The sequence below is a fragment of the Apis cerana genome, linkage group LG7 (assembly GCF_029169275.1).
Source record: "Apis cerana isolate GH-2021 linkage group LG7, AcerK_1.0, whole genome shotgun sequence".
Lineage (NCBI taxonomy): Eukaryota > Metazoa > Arthropoda > Insecta > Hymenoptera > Apidae > Apis > Apis cerana.
Window position 1 is genome coordinate 1,917,322 of NC_083858.1, and position 16,309 is coordinate 1,933,630.

The 16,309-nt window shown below is 28.1% G+C and overlaps 1 protein-coding gene across 3 annotated transcripts in view; it reads left to right on the plus strand.

The window, feature by feature from the left end:
• LOC107993656 (probable serine/threonine-protein kinase dyrk2) overlaps nt 1-16,309 on the plus strand; it is an 84,695-nt gene that overhangs the window by 8,735 nt on the left and 59,651 nt on the right. For all 3 annotated transcript variants that reach the window (XR_009830674.1, XR_001765133.3, XM_017050184.3), the window contains exon 2: nt 11,718-12,275. Coding sequence is in view for 1 of the 3 variants with exons in the window: in XM_017050184.3 (XP_016905673.2) it covers nt 12,245-12,275 (31 nt within the window). In the remaining 2 variants the exon portion in view is untranslated. The remainder of the gene's footprint in view (nt 1-11,717; nt 12,276-16,309) is intronic.

Here is a 16,309-nt window from a genome sequence, read left to right on the forward strand (position 1 = left end):
GTAAGATCCTCGAGGCTAGTAGTTTGATCCGTGCAAGGTCGGCCATCTGGCTCGATAAAAGCCTCTGTCGGATACGCGGCAGCTCGACCCCAAAAGGTTGTGAGTGTTTGAGAAACTTCTTTTTGTAATTGGATCGACTAAATTGCAACTGAGATGAGTTTTCGCGGATACTTTATTCTTTCTTCGAATGAATCGTCGATAAATTGACGGAGAAGGATATTAGCAAATTGATATAAAATTTTTATTACTAATCATTACTTTGTAATATTTTCAATTGAATTTCGTTTTGGGTAAAAAAATAGATATGAAAAATAAATAAACGGAAAGGGATTTATTTGAAAAAGTATAGAATAGTTTGTGTTAAAAACACGTATAATCGATCATTTTTTTTTTTTTAATATTTTTCAATTTAGAAAAATCGTTTCGCGAAGAAGAAAGAATTTTCTATCTTTTTTTATATATTTTCTTATATTTTCACAATATATTTCTCTTCTTTTATTTTTGTATATTCATGGAATATGTATTTTCCTTACCTTTTATATTTACCCTTGTCTTAAATTGCCATATCTTTCCTAAAAGAATATATTTTTCTATTTTCAAATTTGTTTTCATACTTTACGTACGGGTTATCCATACATAATATTTGCCTTTCTTTTGTATCAGTTTTTCTTTCACAAGCGTCTTTGTGTCTTATTACATTTCTCTTCTTTTACGTTTGTCTTTATCCCATTCGATAACAACCAAGATCATCGTAAACCTAACTTCAAAGTCTAACCGCCTCGAAACCCGACCTCAGAGATGAGACAACCTTTTTCAACCGAATGAAAAATACACCCATGTTCAAAAAAAAAAAAAAAAGAAGAGAAAAAACGAAAGAAATACAGCTTATAGAAAAAAAAAATAGAAAGCAAAACATTTCGAGCGATAAAATATTTACATAGTTGTTAATGGAATAACAAGAAATTCCACGTATTGAATTTCCATTGTGGGAAGCTCTTCCAGTCTGTCGTTTAACTTTCACGATGGATCCTCTAAGATATCCTTGCCGGGGAAAATTTTCTTCCTGAACATTTTTTCCTCTTCTCAAGTTTTAAAAGTACTCGTATTATCACTATATCGTGGATCTGATCGATGAGAAGAAACAAGAGGGGGTGGGGTTGACTTTTAAAATTTGCTCGTTATTCCGTCCACGCGTATATATATATATATATATATACATTCTTTTCCATTTCTTGGCATGATTCACCGATGAAGATAATGCACGTGCTCTCGAACAACAACGTCGATGATAAACTTAACTCGAGTTTAAGAGCTCGTCTTGCCGTGAAATTCGTGTGCTCTTTATTCTTATTGCGAGAGATTCCGAAGCTCTCTGGCTATTCCCTCAAGAAAAAATCCCTTTTATTTTTGTCCGGAGCTTTACGCGAGCTCAACGTGGCCGTTTTTAGGATGTTTTAACCCTTTTGATTCCGTTCTTTTTTCTTATTCAATTCGTACTCCTTTTTCTTTTAAAAGTATAATAAATGCAACAGGGCGAATTAAAAGTTGCGTTATTGCACGATGTTGAGGAAATTTGGAAAATAAATATAGAAAAATTTTGAGCTATATTGAATTGAAAATCCGTTGAATTTTTAGTTGAAATAAAGCAAATAATTGTATAAAATGTATCTTCATGTATATATAATGTATTGATCAACTTTTATTAAAATCAAATTTCTTTCCATGCTTGGTTTTGCTTAGTTTTTTAATATAATTAGATTTTGTTAGTTTAGTAGAAATAAGTAGATAGATCAATTATAGTTTAGTTTAATCTTTTCTCATTCACATTTCTATACAAGCATCTTTTTTATAGAGTCTTAAAATAGCTGCAAACGCGGATTCTGAATGGATCCAATTCCTTGGGATGTGGGAATTGCTTCTGCAGTTTCTTTCCTCGGTACTTTGATAGACTTGTTAGTGAATCTCTGTATAGAATGTTTTGAAGAAAGAGAGATATAAATTTGTTAGTGATGGAAATACAATATTTTATAATTTTGAAGTTCTATTTAAAATACTTGGTATAATAATTATTTATTTTAAACGCTTATTTATATTGTAGATTAAAAGATAATGACTTCAGATATTTCGATATAATGATTAATATTATATAATTATTCTTCTTTAATTTAATTCTTTTAATCATTGATATACATATACTTTTAAATACTTACAATTAAAAATTTAGATACAAGTAAATATATTCCAATATTTAAACTTTTAAAATATATACTGTTAAATGCTTCATTTATCCCAAAATTCTAAAATATACAAAGAAGAAAATCATCAGATTCCATTTTCCCTATCAACTTTCTCCATCTCTTCGTTATTCACTCGCAAATATCGACTGTTATACCGTCAGGATAAATATTTTCTGTAATTATTCCGAGCAATTATCAAAAAAAAAAAAAAAACCGAAAAAAATGAAGAATACATGGCACGAGAGGTGATGAATGTCCTTGGTTAAAGGCCGGGTTTATCGATTTTCTTGAGGCATCTCGCTCGCTCGAATAGAACGTGCGACTTCTAGCACAAGAACTTTCCTCTTCACTCGAAACAGCTCGCTTTTGTTGACCCCAGTGGATGATGATGCTACAGCCGGAAGTGTTTTAGAGAATGAAAAGTGAAATAAGGTAACAGTTTACTTTCTGATTCAGTCTTGTGTCGTACGTACATATTTCTTAGAACACTTTCGTGTTTTCGAATGAAAAATTGTAGTCTTTTTCTCTTTTTTTTTTTTCTCGTTTTTGAGAGAATATTTAAACTGATCGAATCGACGAATATATATATATATATATATTGAAAATTGATTCGTATGCGATTGATTTTTTAAAAAACATATTAACATTAGGATTTACAATTTATTTTTTAATGATACGTGTGTGTTTTATTTGTATAAATAAAATGAGAAAAGAGAAAGAGAATTTAATAAAATGAGTGGAAATTTCATGAGAAATTACTTGAAATATGAAAAATTATAATTATGCAAATTCTTTTATTGAATTTCAATATACGTGTACATCTCATTCGTATTTGTAAATTTAATATTTTTTAGTATTAAATTTTTCTACGCCAAATACGTAAAAAAATTGTTTTTCACAAAAAAGAAAGAAAAGATGCCATCTTTTATAATCTTTCGATAATTCTTCTCTGATATTATCCTAAAATTGTAAAAATATTCGTTTCTATTATAAATAATTAATAAAAAGAAATTCTCCTTTATCTCTCAAGCAAATTTGATTCCGAAATCGTTTAAATCTTTTAACAAGTAAGGAAAAATGAGAAATAGATGTTATGGAATTTGAAGTTCACTGAAATTTTATTTGTGGTTTTTATTATTCAATGTTGCTAGCAATACCACTTTTTCTCGATACGCATACTTCAAATGTTTTGTAAACAGATACGCGCAATTACATATAATCAAATATATTCATTCAAACATTTTTATTTATTGTTTTTAGTCAGCGATATATTGCATTTTTGAAAAAAATTTCACAGGGAATACGATGTGGAATCTCATTTCTTTTAAGTGATTTTGCGCCCAAAATGGAATGAACGAAATAGAAACAATAACGAGATAAACAAAATTGATATTCATATGGCATTTTCCACACCTCAATTCGTGATTAAATTGGCGTTGTTTGTCTCCATTTAAACTGATCGCGGTCAACTTTATCTATATAGTAGTCATCTACTTCTTAACACCGACTCTCGATTCCTAATAGCATTTCATTGGCGTTTATCAATCTTGTTCAGCAAATATTAGGCGATCGTGCAAAACTTTGATCTCGTTGCAAATATTGTTATAGATATAAAATATTTCTGTATAATCCTATAGTTTATACGGAAAATATATTTATACACATATTCGTGGAACATCTTTGAAAGATCGATTCTAGAGTTCAAGTATAAAGATTAGTATATAAAAATTTTGATTGAGATTTGCTTATTTACATTTAACATTTTATCTATATTTTATCCAACGAAAAATTCCAATTGCTTATAATAAGATGATAATGAAGATCATGTTGTCTCATTCCATTTCTATCTCATCTGATACGAGTTTCAATTGGTTATAACTTAATTAATAAAGCTTAATCGACATTCTTCTACATATATTAACTTTTCTGTTCATTTTGACCTATAGAAATATTTCAAATATCCTTCAAATATATCTCACGAATATTAACACTCTTCTAACTATATTACACTTTATTTATCAATATTTCTTAAATTAATCGAGATGTGAAAAATGGAGAAAAAGAGGAAGAATATAGTGATAAAAGTAATATATTCATATAAGAATTTCCATAAGGAAAGCATGACTCGATTAAAGAAATTTTCGGATGGCAAAACACTTTTCTTATAATTATTATACTTAAAAAAATATATATATATCTTCAATATACACGAATTATTATAAGGACATGCGACTTAATTTATTTGTATATTAAAGAAAATAGATAAGAAAATATAATATTGGAATAATAGAATTCCAATATTGGATACTAAAATGTTTGAACTACAACGAAATTAACTTTTAACGCGTTATCATATTTACTAAAAATATTTACTGAAATAAAGAAATATTTAAACAAATATATCTACATAAAATGTAATAATTAAAATAAATATTTATCCTTTTAAAATTATTCCTTCGTCATATATATAATATAAAAAAAAAAGTAAATAAATAGATCTCTCTGTAAAACAATTTTCTCGTTTCTTTTATTACTTCATTCAAACACCATTCTCAAAATAAATTTTCCAATTCTTTTTCTATGCATAAAATGCCCACGTAATTTCTCAGTCGAGAGGTATTTCATTTTCACGGTTTCTTAGCTGGAAAAAACGCTTTTTTTTCCAGCTAAGAAAAATTACAACGAAAAACTTGTTTTAACGAGTTTAATATTTGATTACTGGAAACACCGAGGAAAACAGAAAAAGATGATTTCTTGCCAATCCGGTTTGGCTGGTGGCACGATTACTTATGGTATCACCGACACGTTTTCCACTGCTAAACAGCGTTAAAATTCATGAAAATCCCTCGAATGGATACCGCCTCACCGCTCGTCTTCACGACGAGAAATATTCGAATAAACGAATCAAGTTTATTCTGCGGCCAAATTTTTGTCTATAAATTTCCATACAGTTAGTGCTTTTCGGCGCGCCATGCCAAAATAACGATCGTTTATACAAAATCGATCATTGATAATGTTATAAAATTAAAAATTTTTTAGTTTTTCTTTCCGTCACAGATGATACAGTTTTTGAAATGATAATATTTCGTTTCTTTCTTTTTTTCTTTGGTATATTTTTAAGATTATTTTCACTATTTTCTTTATAATTATATGTATATAATTTTGCTGATCCATTAACTTAAAAGTTGAAGTTGAATTGAAGAAATTGGAGATAATTAATACGAATGCCGCACTGCATCGTCTATATATAAGTGTTTCTAATGAAAAGCTGAATCGTTTATAACTGAAAAAAATAAATTTCTAACATTTTCGATCTCGAATAATTGCACGATATAAAATAAGGAAATCCTGTCTTCAGTATTCAGTATATAAAAAAGAAATTTCAGAAGAAAATCACCGTCCAACTTTTTATGATTTCGATCCTTTCTTCGATCCTTCCTTCCATACCGCCCCTAATTGAATATTTCTCACAGCTGGCTCTTCTAAACCACAAAAAAAAAGGCAATTTCGAATCGAGCAGCCTAGATTCCAAGGAAACTCATCTTCTCACATTCTAAAAACAAAGACTGTCCTTCGTATATAACTCACATTCCCATGCCTCTTTCCCCCTCTTTCATATGTCACAAATTTCCTCCCTTTTCCAAATTCCCTCCCTTTGTCTCTTTCATCCTATTCTTCTTTTTTGCGATTGCTTCAACCTCCCTATATTTAGCATTCGTTTCATTCCACCACTATTTTCAGTCCTCGTTCCATTCCCCTTTGTTCCTCGTAATTTCTTCTTCCCTTCTCTCTTCAACCCGTTTCGTTCGTGTACGTATCTCTTCTTATCTGATCCGTCCAACCTGTGGTATTCCTTTTTGCTGTATAGAATATTGTATAGAAATCCAAGAAAATAGTAACGAGGTCGAGGAATAGTAAGGTTCAAGGCCACGGCTTTTCAAACGTTCACATGATTTTTCTCTCTTTCTCTCTTTCTCTCGTTTGATGACTCGGTGATTTCAAACGAGCTTCTTTCTTTCTTTTCACCTTGGTTCACCGTATTCTTTGTACAGCCTTAAGGGTTTTACGGCACAAGTCGAAAGGAAGTTCTGGTTTTGCGGAAAAGTGGGTTAAGAGAAATTTTTTCGGGGACGATGGTGGGGGATTTTTTTTTAATTCGAGAAAACAATTTTTACATCGGAAAAAATTCTCCTCTCTTTGTGAAATTTCTTCGTGAGAAACAAAAGCACGCACGAAACACCACAGGATATTTTTTTTCTAAATTTTATTTACAATTTAAAAGAACACAAATATAAAAATTTCAATAAGAGTTTAAAAAAATATTCTCACAGTACCTGGGCGAATGTAATTGATTTATCAAGAAGCTTCGAAGAAAATAAGCAACACAATATTGTTGATTAATTAATAAAGATATAGAAAAATAAAAGAAATTCGAAGAACGCAAATATTATTTCATTAAAAAGAATGATCATGAAAGAGAAATCGTGTGGATTCAAAGTTGTGTGTTTTGAGATAGATTAATTAAAACAATGTATCGTTATGAAATCCTTCTTTCTTTAGAAAAATATTCAGAATCATTGGAATTCATTTAAAAATTTTATATGCATTTCTGCAACTTTTAATTGTATTTACATATTTAAACAATCGTGTCATTTTATGATAATGTAATATACTTGTACGTGTAATTTTCAAATTAACTGTAATAATCATTTTGCTTACTTTAATATGCACATTGTAAAAATTAATTAATTCAAAATATATTATATGTGTTTCAGAGAATTAGTTGGATGAACGCAGGAATTTTCCAATACATTACATTTGGAATAAACGTTATTATTTGTTCCACATTGATATTGTTTCTCATAAGAGAATACAGAATTAGCAATAATAAATCTTATTAATTTCTTAGATTTAAATATATAAATTTTAAAGAAAATTTCTTCCATATCTTTAATTAAAATTGATCTATCTAGAATTAAAGTATCTTGATGAAAATAAATAGATACATGTTATTCAGAATATGATAGAGAATAAAAATTAAATATTGAAATATGATTCTACTTATTAAATATTTCCCGCTTATGGTAAATATTTAAAAAGGGAAATATCCTATTTGAAGTTCATAATCGCTATTTCTAATTTTTCTTATTTTATTCCTAGCATTTTTTATTTATATTAAATTACAAATTTCACTACTATTATATTTTTTACTTTATCTTGATTACAAAAGTTTTTAATTTTCTTAATGAAAATTTAATTTACTTAATCCTATTCTTTATTTTCGAATCCCCTTCACAACCAAGATTTCAGACTACTTATAATATTCAAAAAATCTTCGAATAAATTCCAAAATTACTATCAAATGTAAAGATTAAAATTTCAATCAAGATTATAGATTCTCTCAATTAAAATTAATCAATTAAAATTACCTATTATAACACATTTCCTTATTGCTGTTATAAAAATTTTCAAATTTTCTTAATTATTGTACAATTTACAAATCTTCGAAATATTCTTTCCAAAATATTTTTTCATTCGTCTGATGATCCTTATTTGATGAATAAATACTCGAATCATGTTGATCCGAGGATTAGAGGGTTCATTTCATCAGCGATCCTGGCGCCATCAGGGAAAACTCTCACTCGCAATCAAATGTGTATATGTTGACGCACGAAATCGCAACGCGACGTACTTAGGAAGCTATCTTAAGTCTCTTGGTTATTTAACGGGAGCTGATCTGAATTTACGAGCAGCTTGGTACGTCTGCAGAATACGAAAAGTGTGTTGGAATACCAGATGGTATTCCATAATGCAAGATGGTCGAACCGGATAGAGGGCGCTGCTGATGCAGCCTGCTAAACTTGTGTAGAGTGATTTTACCTCGAAACTTAATCCTGAGGGATGGCATTCCGAGTAAAAACGTGAACTGGGCTCCCGCGAAACTTTATCAAACTGGAAGTTTTTGTCCACTTGCGCTACTTTTTCTAGAAGTCTGTTAAATACGAACGACACAAGAATTCTAATATAACTCTTCCTGTTGACTTTTATTCGTTCTCTGCTTGCGATATGAGACTCGATATTTCAAACTTTGGACGACTATTGCAAGCTGGATATTGTTATTAAAGTAATTCGAATTAATTTGCTACAACAATTCAGTATTTTTGTTCGTGTTAATATTATAATTATCGTACAGAGTCTCGTTTTGATTATATACATATTTTCATTTTGTCCTTTTCAAAAATGCGATTCTAACGAGAATATTTATATTTTGATTTTATGTTATATTTAACTTTATGCAAAGTCTTTTTATGTAAGATAAGTAAGAAACTTTTGATTGTTGAAGTTCATCTAGTTTTCCTACAAAACAAAATAAATGTAAATTTCTTTACAAAAAGGAATGTACAGTAATAAATCTTATCATCGCAGATTATGACTCAGTAAGGAATGATTGTATTTTGTATCATTACTTGATTTAAAATTATAAAAGTTTATTAGTAAGTTATTATTAAGTATAAAAGAATATAAATTATAAAGTACGTTTTCAAATAGATGCATTTATTTATTTTATGAACTTTGCATGTCAAATATAATAAGACAAAATTTTGTATCGAAGTTTTATTTTTTGTTTCAAAATGGAATTTTCTACGTAGTTGTCGAAGAGATCTGATTAAGATCTGATTAGTTTCTACGAAGGGATTGGCAGAGAATGATGATTTGTATTTGTCGAGATCGATTAAAAATAAATATTGATTTAATTAACGCGATCCAATATGGGACATTTTGAACCTATATCTGAGAGTTTGATGAATTTCGTTTTAATTGGTGATTATTTAACGAAAAATTTATGGAATTTTCCTTACACGATTTTCTCTTATTCTTATTTTTTTTTAACTGCTATACTTATATCTTTATTATTTTTTTTTATTTTATTACGTCTTTTGTGTCTTAAATCTTACGTTCTTTTTTTTATCTTAAAGACACAGATTATTTCGTTCCTGCTCTTTATCAAAATAAAAAAAAAAAAAAATAAAAAAAAAATTATCTTGAAAATGGAATTGGGTCAGGACACGAAGTATGTTCAAGAATTCTAAGTATCGAATAAATTTCAACGTATCTATGAATTTTATGTGATATCGCGCTATTCCCTTTTGCTGTGCCATTTTTGAAAGACGGAGTCATATAACATTTTTACCGTCTGTTAAGGACTCAACATATTTATCACTTTGTAGACGACGTTTTAAAAAAGGAAAAAAAGAAGCAATATTCTTTCTTCGCGAAATATTAGAATTTTCTTCTCTAGATTTTTTAAATCTAATTTTCATAATGGAATAAAAAGAAATTTTCAAATAAACTAAGTACTTTTCACGGGACGAAGTAAACAACAATATAGCAATTTATATAATTTTTATTTTAACAACAAGTTGAAGTATATGCATAGTTGCATATGCGAATGTATTTATTTGATGAAAAATAATATCGAAACATCAAATAACTTGAAACATTAATCGATAATGATATTTTAAAAAATTAAGAATTGCCTTACGTATTTCATCTTCCATTAATTTCTCAATTTTATGAGATAAAATTGCCAATCTTTCGAAATGTATTTCTTTCAATTATTTCTTGTAAATGTTCGATTAAAATTCTCTTTGTAAAATGAAGGAATAAATGATTTTAGGAAAAAATAAAAATTTATATTTCTAGCCACTTTGCACTCAGGAACTCTTACCGGAAACAAAATTATAGCCGGAAATAATAAACACTTTGTTTATAAGGATTTACTTTACGATTCGAAAAAGCTTTTTCAACTTTATGCAATATCCATTCATAGATTTTTTTTCATTGAAATAGAATATTAAAAGTTTCATTAACATTCTTTTCTTTTTTTTTCTTACTATTTACTTTATTTATTTCTCTCATATTTTTTAGTATTCGATGAAAAATGAGCAGCTAGGATGATTTTAGGAAAAAACATTATTTCAAATTTCAAGATAATATAATAATTATTAAATAATTATCATAAAATAAAATTATGTTTCTTTCTTGTAACATTGATTTAATCATCAATGTTATTTTTAGATACCATTATAATGAACTTGTGTAACATTATAATGATAGTTTATAGGATTTTTTACTCTTATAATAATATTATATGAAATTTGCTTATGAAATATGCTTAACAAAGATATTTTCTATTTAGTATGAAGAATTATGAAATACTTCAACCAGTATACTTTAATTCACTTTTCTTTCTTTCTAAAATTATGTGTCAACACGTCAAAAAATTTTATCTTCCTGTATTCTATCTTTTGTATAACTCATTCTCAAAATTTCGATATCAAAACTTTATGAAATTATAATCATATCTAACGAAATAGTTCGAATTTCTTTACAATCATTTTCCTCAAATTTTTCACATTAACTATCTGCATCTAAAATCCAAATATTTTTGCCATGAACATTCGTTTCGATGTAAAAGCATCAAAGACGATGTGTAATAATAATAGCTACATCGATCCTTGTCAATCAACATTACGTACGTCACGATGCACATGGTTGAAGGTGTTAGAAATCATGTGTGCGTCACGTGTGACGTAAACCTAAACATATTTAGGTCATTGTGAACGAATTAAGTACACTAAGTCCCTTTGGAACACAACGGATTACGATGCCGTGTCCTTTGGCCGAATTGAAGGACCATTGAGTTTCTGTGGCCCAGTTTCCCGGATATTCGTCGGCCAGAGATGAATAAAGAACGATGTTATACGCGCTCGATGGATCGAGATTAATTTTCAACGAATCCTCTAAAGAGTTCGATTCATTATTCAAAGTGATTAGTATTTACCGATTCGAATTTCGGTGTTTCATTTTTGAATAAAATTTTTTAAACTCTATTTTAATTAATGAACGATCAGCAAGAACTTTATTAGAAGTTATTATGGAAAGGGTCAGGTATTTAATGTTAAAATAATAAATTACTTAACGCGTTTCTTTAATAAGAAATTTTTTAGAATTTTTATAAAATAAACTTACTTATTATTTTATTTTATTATGGATAATTAATTTAAATATTTATCTCTTAAATATTTGATACGTACAAGAATCTTTTTATTGAAACCTATTAGATAAATACTCTAAAGCTCTTTCGTTTGCGACGCAAAACGAAGAAGTTTTGAAAATAGATATTCTGTATATAAATATTTTTTTTAAATATATTACCATTATCATGTTAATTATTAAAGTTCAAATACTCCACTAAAAATCAGATAGAAAGCTCATAAGAAACATATATCTCCAGGAAGCATGGAAAGTTTTGATATTCTGGAATATCAAGCATACTTTCTAATAACTGATTATATATAATTATAATATTAAAAAAGAGTTAATACTCGATCAAATCTTTGAATAATGTGTCCAAGACATTATTTACACGGTTAAAAAATTATTCATGATACTAACATTCTTTTTTTCTGTCCACAGGTCCAAGATGAGAAGTTGCGAGTCTCTCTAACATCGATGATAAATGCCCGAAGGATAACCGAACCCCAACTCGAGTCTATCGATCAGAAATTTCGATTTCCTTTGGACAAGTACGATGATCTCAAAGGAAGCGGAAGAATCATGGTCCATGGCGAAGATTCGAAGAACTAACGATTTATCGATTGGTCCGTGTGTCAGCAGGCTAGTGGAACGTCGAATCGTTTGATAATTTCATTATTCTGCCGCGAAACGACGTTAATCATGGCAAGAGACAGGCGTGTAATCGGCGACACGGCGGCCATTCGTCTAACAAGCGCGAAGAAATCGCGTTGGGGGAAAAAGGAGATCGTCTAGGGATCCCTAGCAATTGGATATCTATATTTAAGGGCAAGGGAGGAAGAGAGAAAGAGGGAGAAGGGAAAAAGTGACGTTGCGGAGAAATAATAATTCGCATTCCCATCTAGCAAGGCTCGATTGAAGACAAGTCGGCTGGAACAGCGGATCCATTCGGAACAGTGAGCATCGAAATGAAGCTAGGGGATAACATGACTATGGATGGTGAGTAGGATTTTTGTTTTATTCTTCTTGATCGATTTGTTGCAGGAATATTCGTAGAGAGGGAGGAAGTGTATTCCAATTGTAGAAATTGGGATGTTATAATTAGAATTATAATTAAACTTGTTTTATTTATTGATCAATGTTGTTAATATACTTTTTAGTATTATTAAAGTACGTTTCAGTTGAATGGTATTGAAATATTATAATTAGAATGATTTATTTTTTTAAAGAAGTGTCACTATTGTAGAAATATTTGCAGAGAGAAAAGTACAGTTGATTGGTATTGGAATATTATAATTCGTTGCAATGTGTAAGTACTTATTCATTCTCATTGATTGTAGTTTTAATTTATTTTATTTTTTTTTTTTTTTGCGATCATTTCATTATAGAGATATTTTAATATAGAGAAATTCAAATATCCCTAATAATTAATATTTTATTAATTTTTCTGGAGATAAGATTTTTTGTTAAGAAGGCTGTATTTTTAAATATATTTTTAGTATTTTCTAATATTAAAAAGACTACGTTATGAATGAAGAATTCTTCAAAAAATTCTTCATATATTTTATATTTCATTTATATAAAAAAAAGAAATAATTTATAATACAATTAGTTTATTTATAAAGTTTATTTATTATACATGTAAAAAATTTATAAAAATTTCAAATTTAAAAACTTCAGTACAGCCTTCTAATAACAAATCCTAGAAACATATTATAAAATAGTTGTGTGTAAGAATATAAAATATAATATTAAATTAATTAATTAGAATTAGACAATCTAAAAGAAATCCCAAGAAATTTCAAATAATTTAAACAAAGAACCAAACTAATTAAAATAGAAGTTTTCTAAAATCCTCTACGAGTAAAATTATCCTAAAACGTGCAATATAACGTGTAATATAACATAGAAATGCGATTGCGATTCATCTTTTTTTATACCAATCCTAAACTAGAAAAATTTGATTACACGTTTACATTTGTTCAGGTTATTCTTAAGCTTATTGATTTCCGGAATGTGGTCACGTTTTCCAGTCTGGGAATGTCGCAGTTTATCTCATCAAACTTATTGACATGCTCTTGTTCGTTATTCAAATATTCAGTCAAACTACGAAGTGAATTTCACTGTTTACGAAACGTTGGCAGGAAAGTATATATATAGTATATATATAGTAGTACGAAACGTGACTACTATACGAAGATTGGATGGTGCAATTTCGACTTGGACGTTTCGCTATTTTCTTGCCTTTGTCTCGACCTCCGTTCTTTATTTAACAATGCATTTATCTGCATTTTTGCGATCAAACAAGATTAATCCTGGGAATTATTCCCAGGTTATTTATTTATTATCATTTATTATTGTTAATTAATCAAGAAGACAATCGATTTCAGATTTTTAACTTTTTTTTACTAGATAAAATAAATTTCATTAATTAAGTTTAGTATTTATATATATATATATGTTCTAAAATAATCATATCATGATTTTTTTCCAATTTTTTTTTTCGTTTGTTTTATTATTTCATCGATATAATTATTCCAAACGAGGATCGTAATTTTTTATTTTAATCGTTTCAGAAGATTATATTACACTTTGGTTTATTTAGCTCGTTATTGTAAAGTTGTTTAACAACAATTATTCTAAACTAATCAAATTTTAAAACTTTTCGAATTTTTTATTTAATTAACAATTATTCTATTATCGCATTAATCGGAGCTAAAGTGCTTATTTAATAATAGAAATATTTCGAAAAGAATCTAATTGCCTCTAACTTTTTCTCGTTACGAAAGTTTCTTATTTCATTTTCTCGTCGTTAGAAAAATTACATTTCATCGTCTTAATTCGAGTGGGGAAAGTTGTTTAAGGAATAAACCTCTGACTTTTTCTGACCTTTTTTCTTGTTAAGAAACTTCCTTACTTTATCACTATAATTCGAGAAGAGACATTGTTTTTTGATCAAGAAATATATTAGTTAAAAGAAAATTTCTCTGATATTCGTACTACGTCAGAATTGTATTTAAAATATCGAAATGATATTACAATTTGTTGAGAACATCTAAGAGATAAGTTTCTTTCGAACTTTTAATTAATATCGTCTAATCAACGTAGGGAAGTAATACTCTCTGCAAATTGAATTACGTCTCATTATGTTGGAGTGTGTGCACACTCATCAATGCAGATCTAACTAGTCATTCATTAAAAATATTTTCTCATAATTTCATGAACAGGATATGATTTTAATTTTTTTAATTACAATTTTCTACCAGTGAATAATTTAAATCTAAATCGAGATCAATTCGATACAAGGGCAAACGTAATTAACGTAATTACTTTTTTCTTAAATATTTTTTTCTTTAAATGAATCATTTCTATCAATTCTATTTCATTTAATATTTCATATTAATATTTATGTATTTAAGTATTCTTTAAAAAATATCTTCAAAAATTTATCCTCGATTTACATTTCGAACACAGAATTTTATTACCAAGAATTTATTGAAATGAAAAATTAAATAATATTAAGAAGTATTAGACATTTAATTACGCAACTTTAAAGCAAATATATAAAAATCAATAAATTAATTCAGAATCTCTTTTATAATATCATCTTTTACATCGTGTATTTTTATAAAATACAACTTAAATATTTAAATAAAATATTTAATTTCTTCATTTAATTTAATCGATCGAAGTCTCAACAACTTTATAAATATTTACGCAGCCTGGTGAACATTCCCGCTAGACTGAAATTAATCCTTTAATTAATTTCCATCGATAAATTCGAATCAGGCCGAAATACGACCTCGACAAATTTCGTAGATTTCAATTACACCGCGCCATGATCGTTCGTTTTCATCCTTACCCTTGGGCTTCGATTGTGCAAGAGGATCGCAGAGGGTTGAAAGAGAACCGTTTCGTGACTCTTAATCGAGTTTGCGTTGATTAATGGACCTGGCTGTCGATCACAGCCAGGCCTCGATATAAACGGCGCGATAAACCCCACCGTAGACACGTAAACACCCCTATCGATGATGATTCCAACCCGTCCATTTATCCTTGTATTGTGTTTATATCGAATTTCCTCGTAAAATCGATCGTCGACGATATTATCATTTATATTATCTCGTCTTGATATTCATCGAATCATAGTCAAAACATTAGGGAAAATAGGGAAAAAGTTTTTGAAGATGGAATAGATAGAAATATTACTACTTTTTATTCCTTATGTGCGATATGAGATTTTATATATGTTCTCTTTTCTTCTGGAAGTTTAGTTATACGAAGAAATAATATCTCAACGACATATTTCAATTAAATATAAGAAAATTTTAATAAACAATGGTATTTCAAGTAAGTAAGTTTTCAATTTATAGAATTGTAATTTCGAAAATGTTACGGTTGTATATATATATATATATATATATGCGAAAGAATATAAGAAAGAAAAGGGTAATATAAGAAAGATATATAGATATAAGGGTATAAGAAAGAATTCGTAAGAAAGAGGATCGTTAAGTAGAAGTCTGGCAGTGGATTGGAAACATTACTATAATTTGCTAGAAATAGGACATGGTCAAAATGTATATAATGTATAAATGTTAACTTAAATTTAATTGAAAAAATTCAGAATTTTTATTTTTAACTCATAATCCTTTATAATGCTTTATTTTTTATAATGTTTTTATTATCACCACATTCAATTTTTTCCAATGTTTTGAACTTTCAAAAATTACGAAGATATTCTCAATTTTGTTTACTACTTCTTTATTCAAATGATAGTTAAAATAATAATTAATTAATTTATTATATATATTTGAAAGTATATTTGAATGTACTTTCTACAAAAGATTCCAAATATTTTCAATTAGAAAAATTTCCACGGAAATTCTATTAAACTTTTTATAAGCATTAATCATTGTTATCATTGATAATATATGCGATGTCGCTTAACTCAAAATTTTTCTACTTTCCTTAATTTCTCTATATAAAAACATCAAAGAATAATAATAAAATTTCACATGGAAAGTTATTTT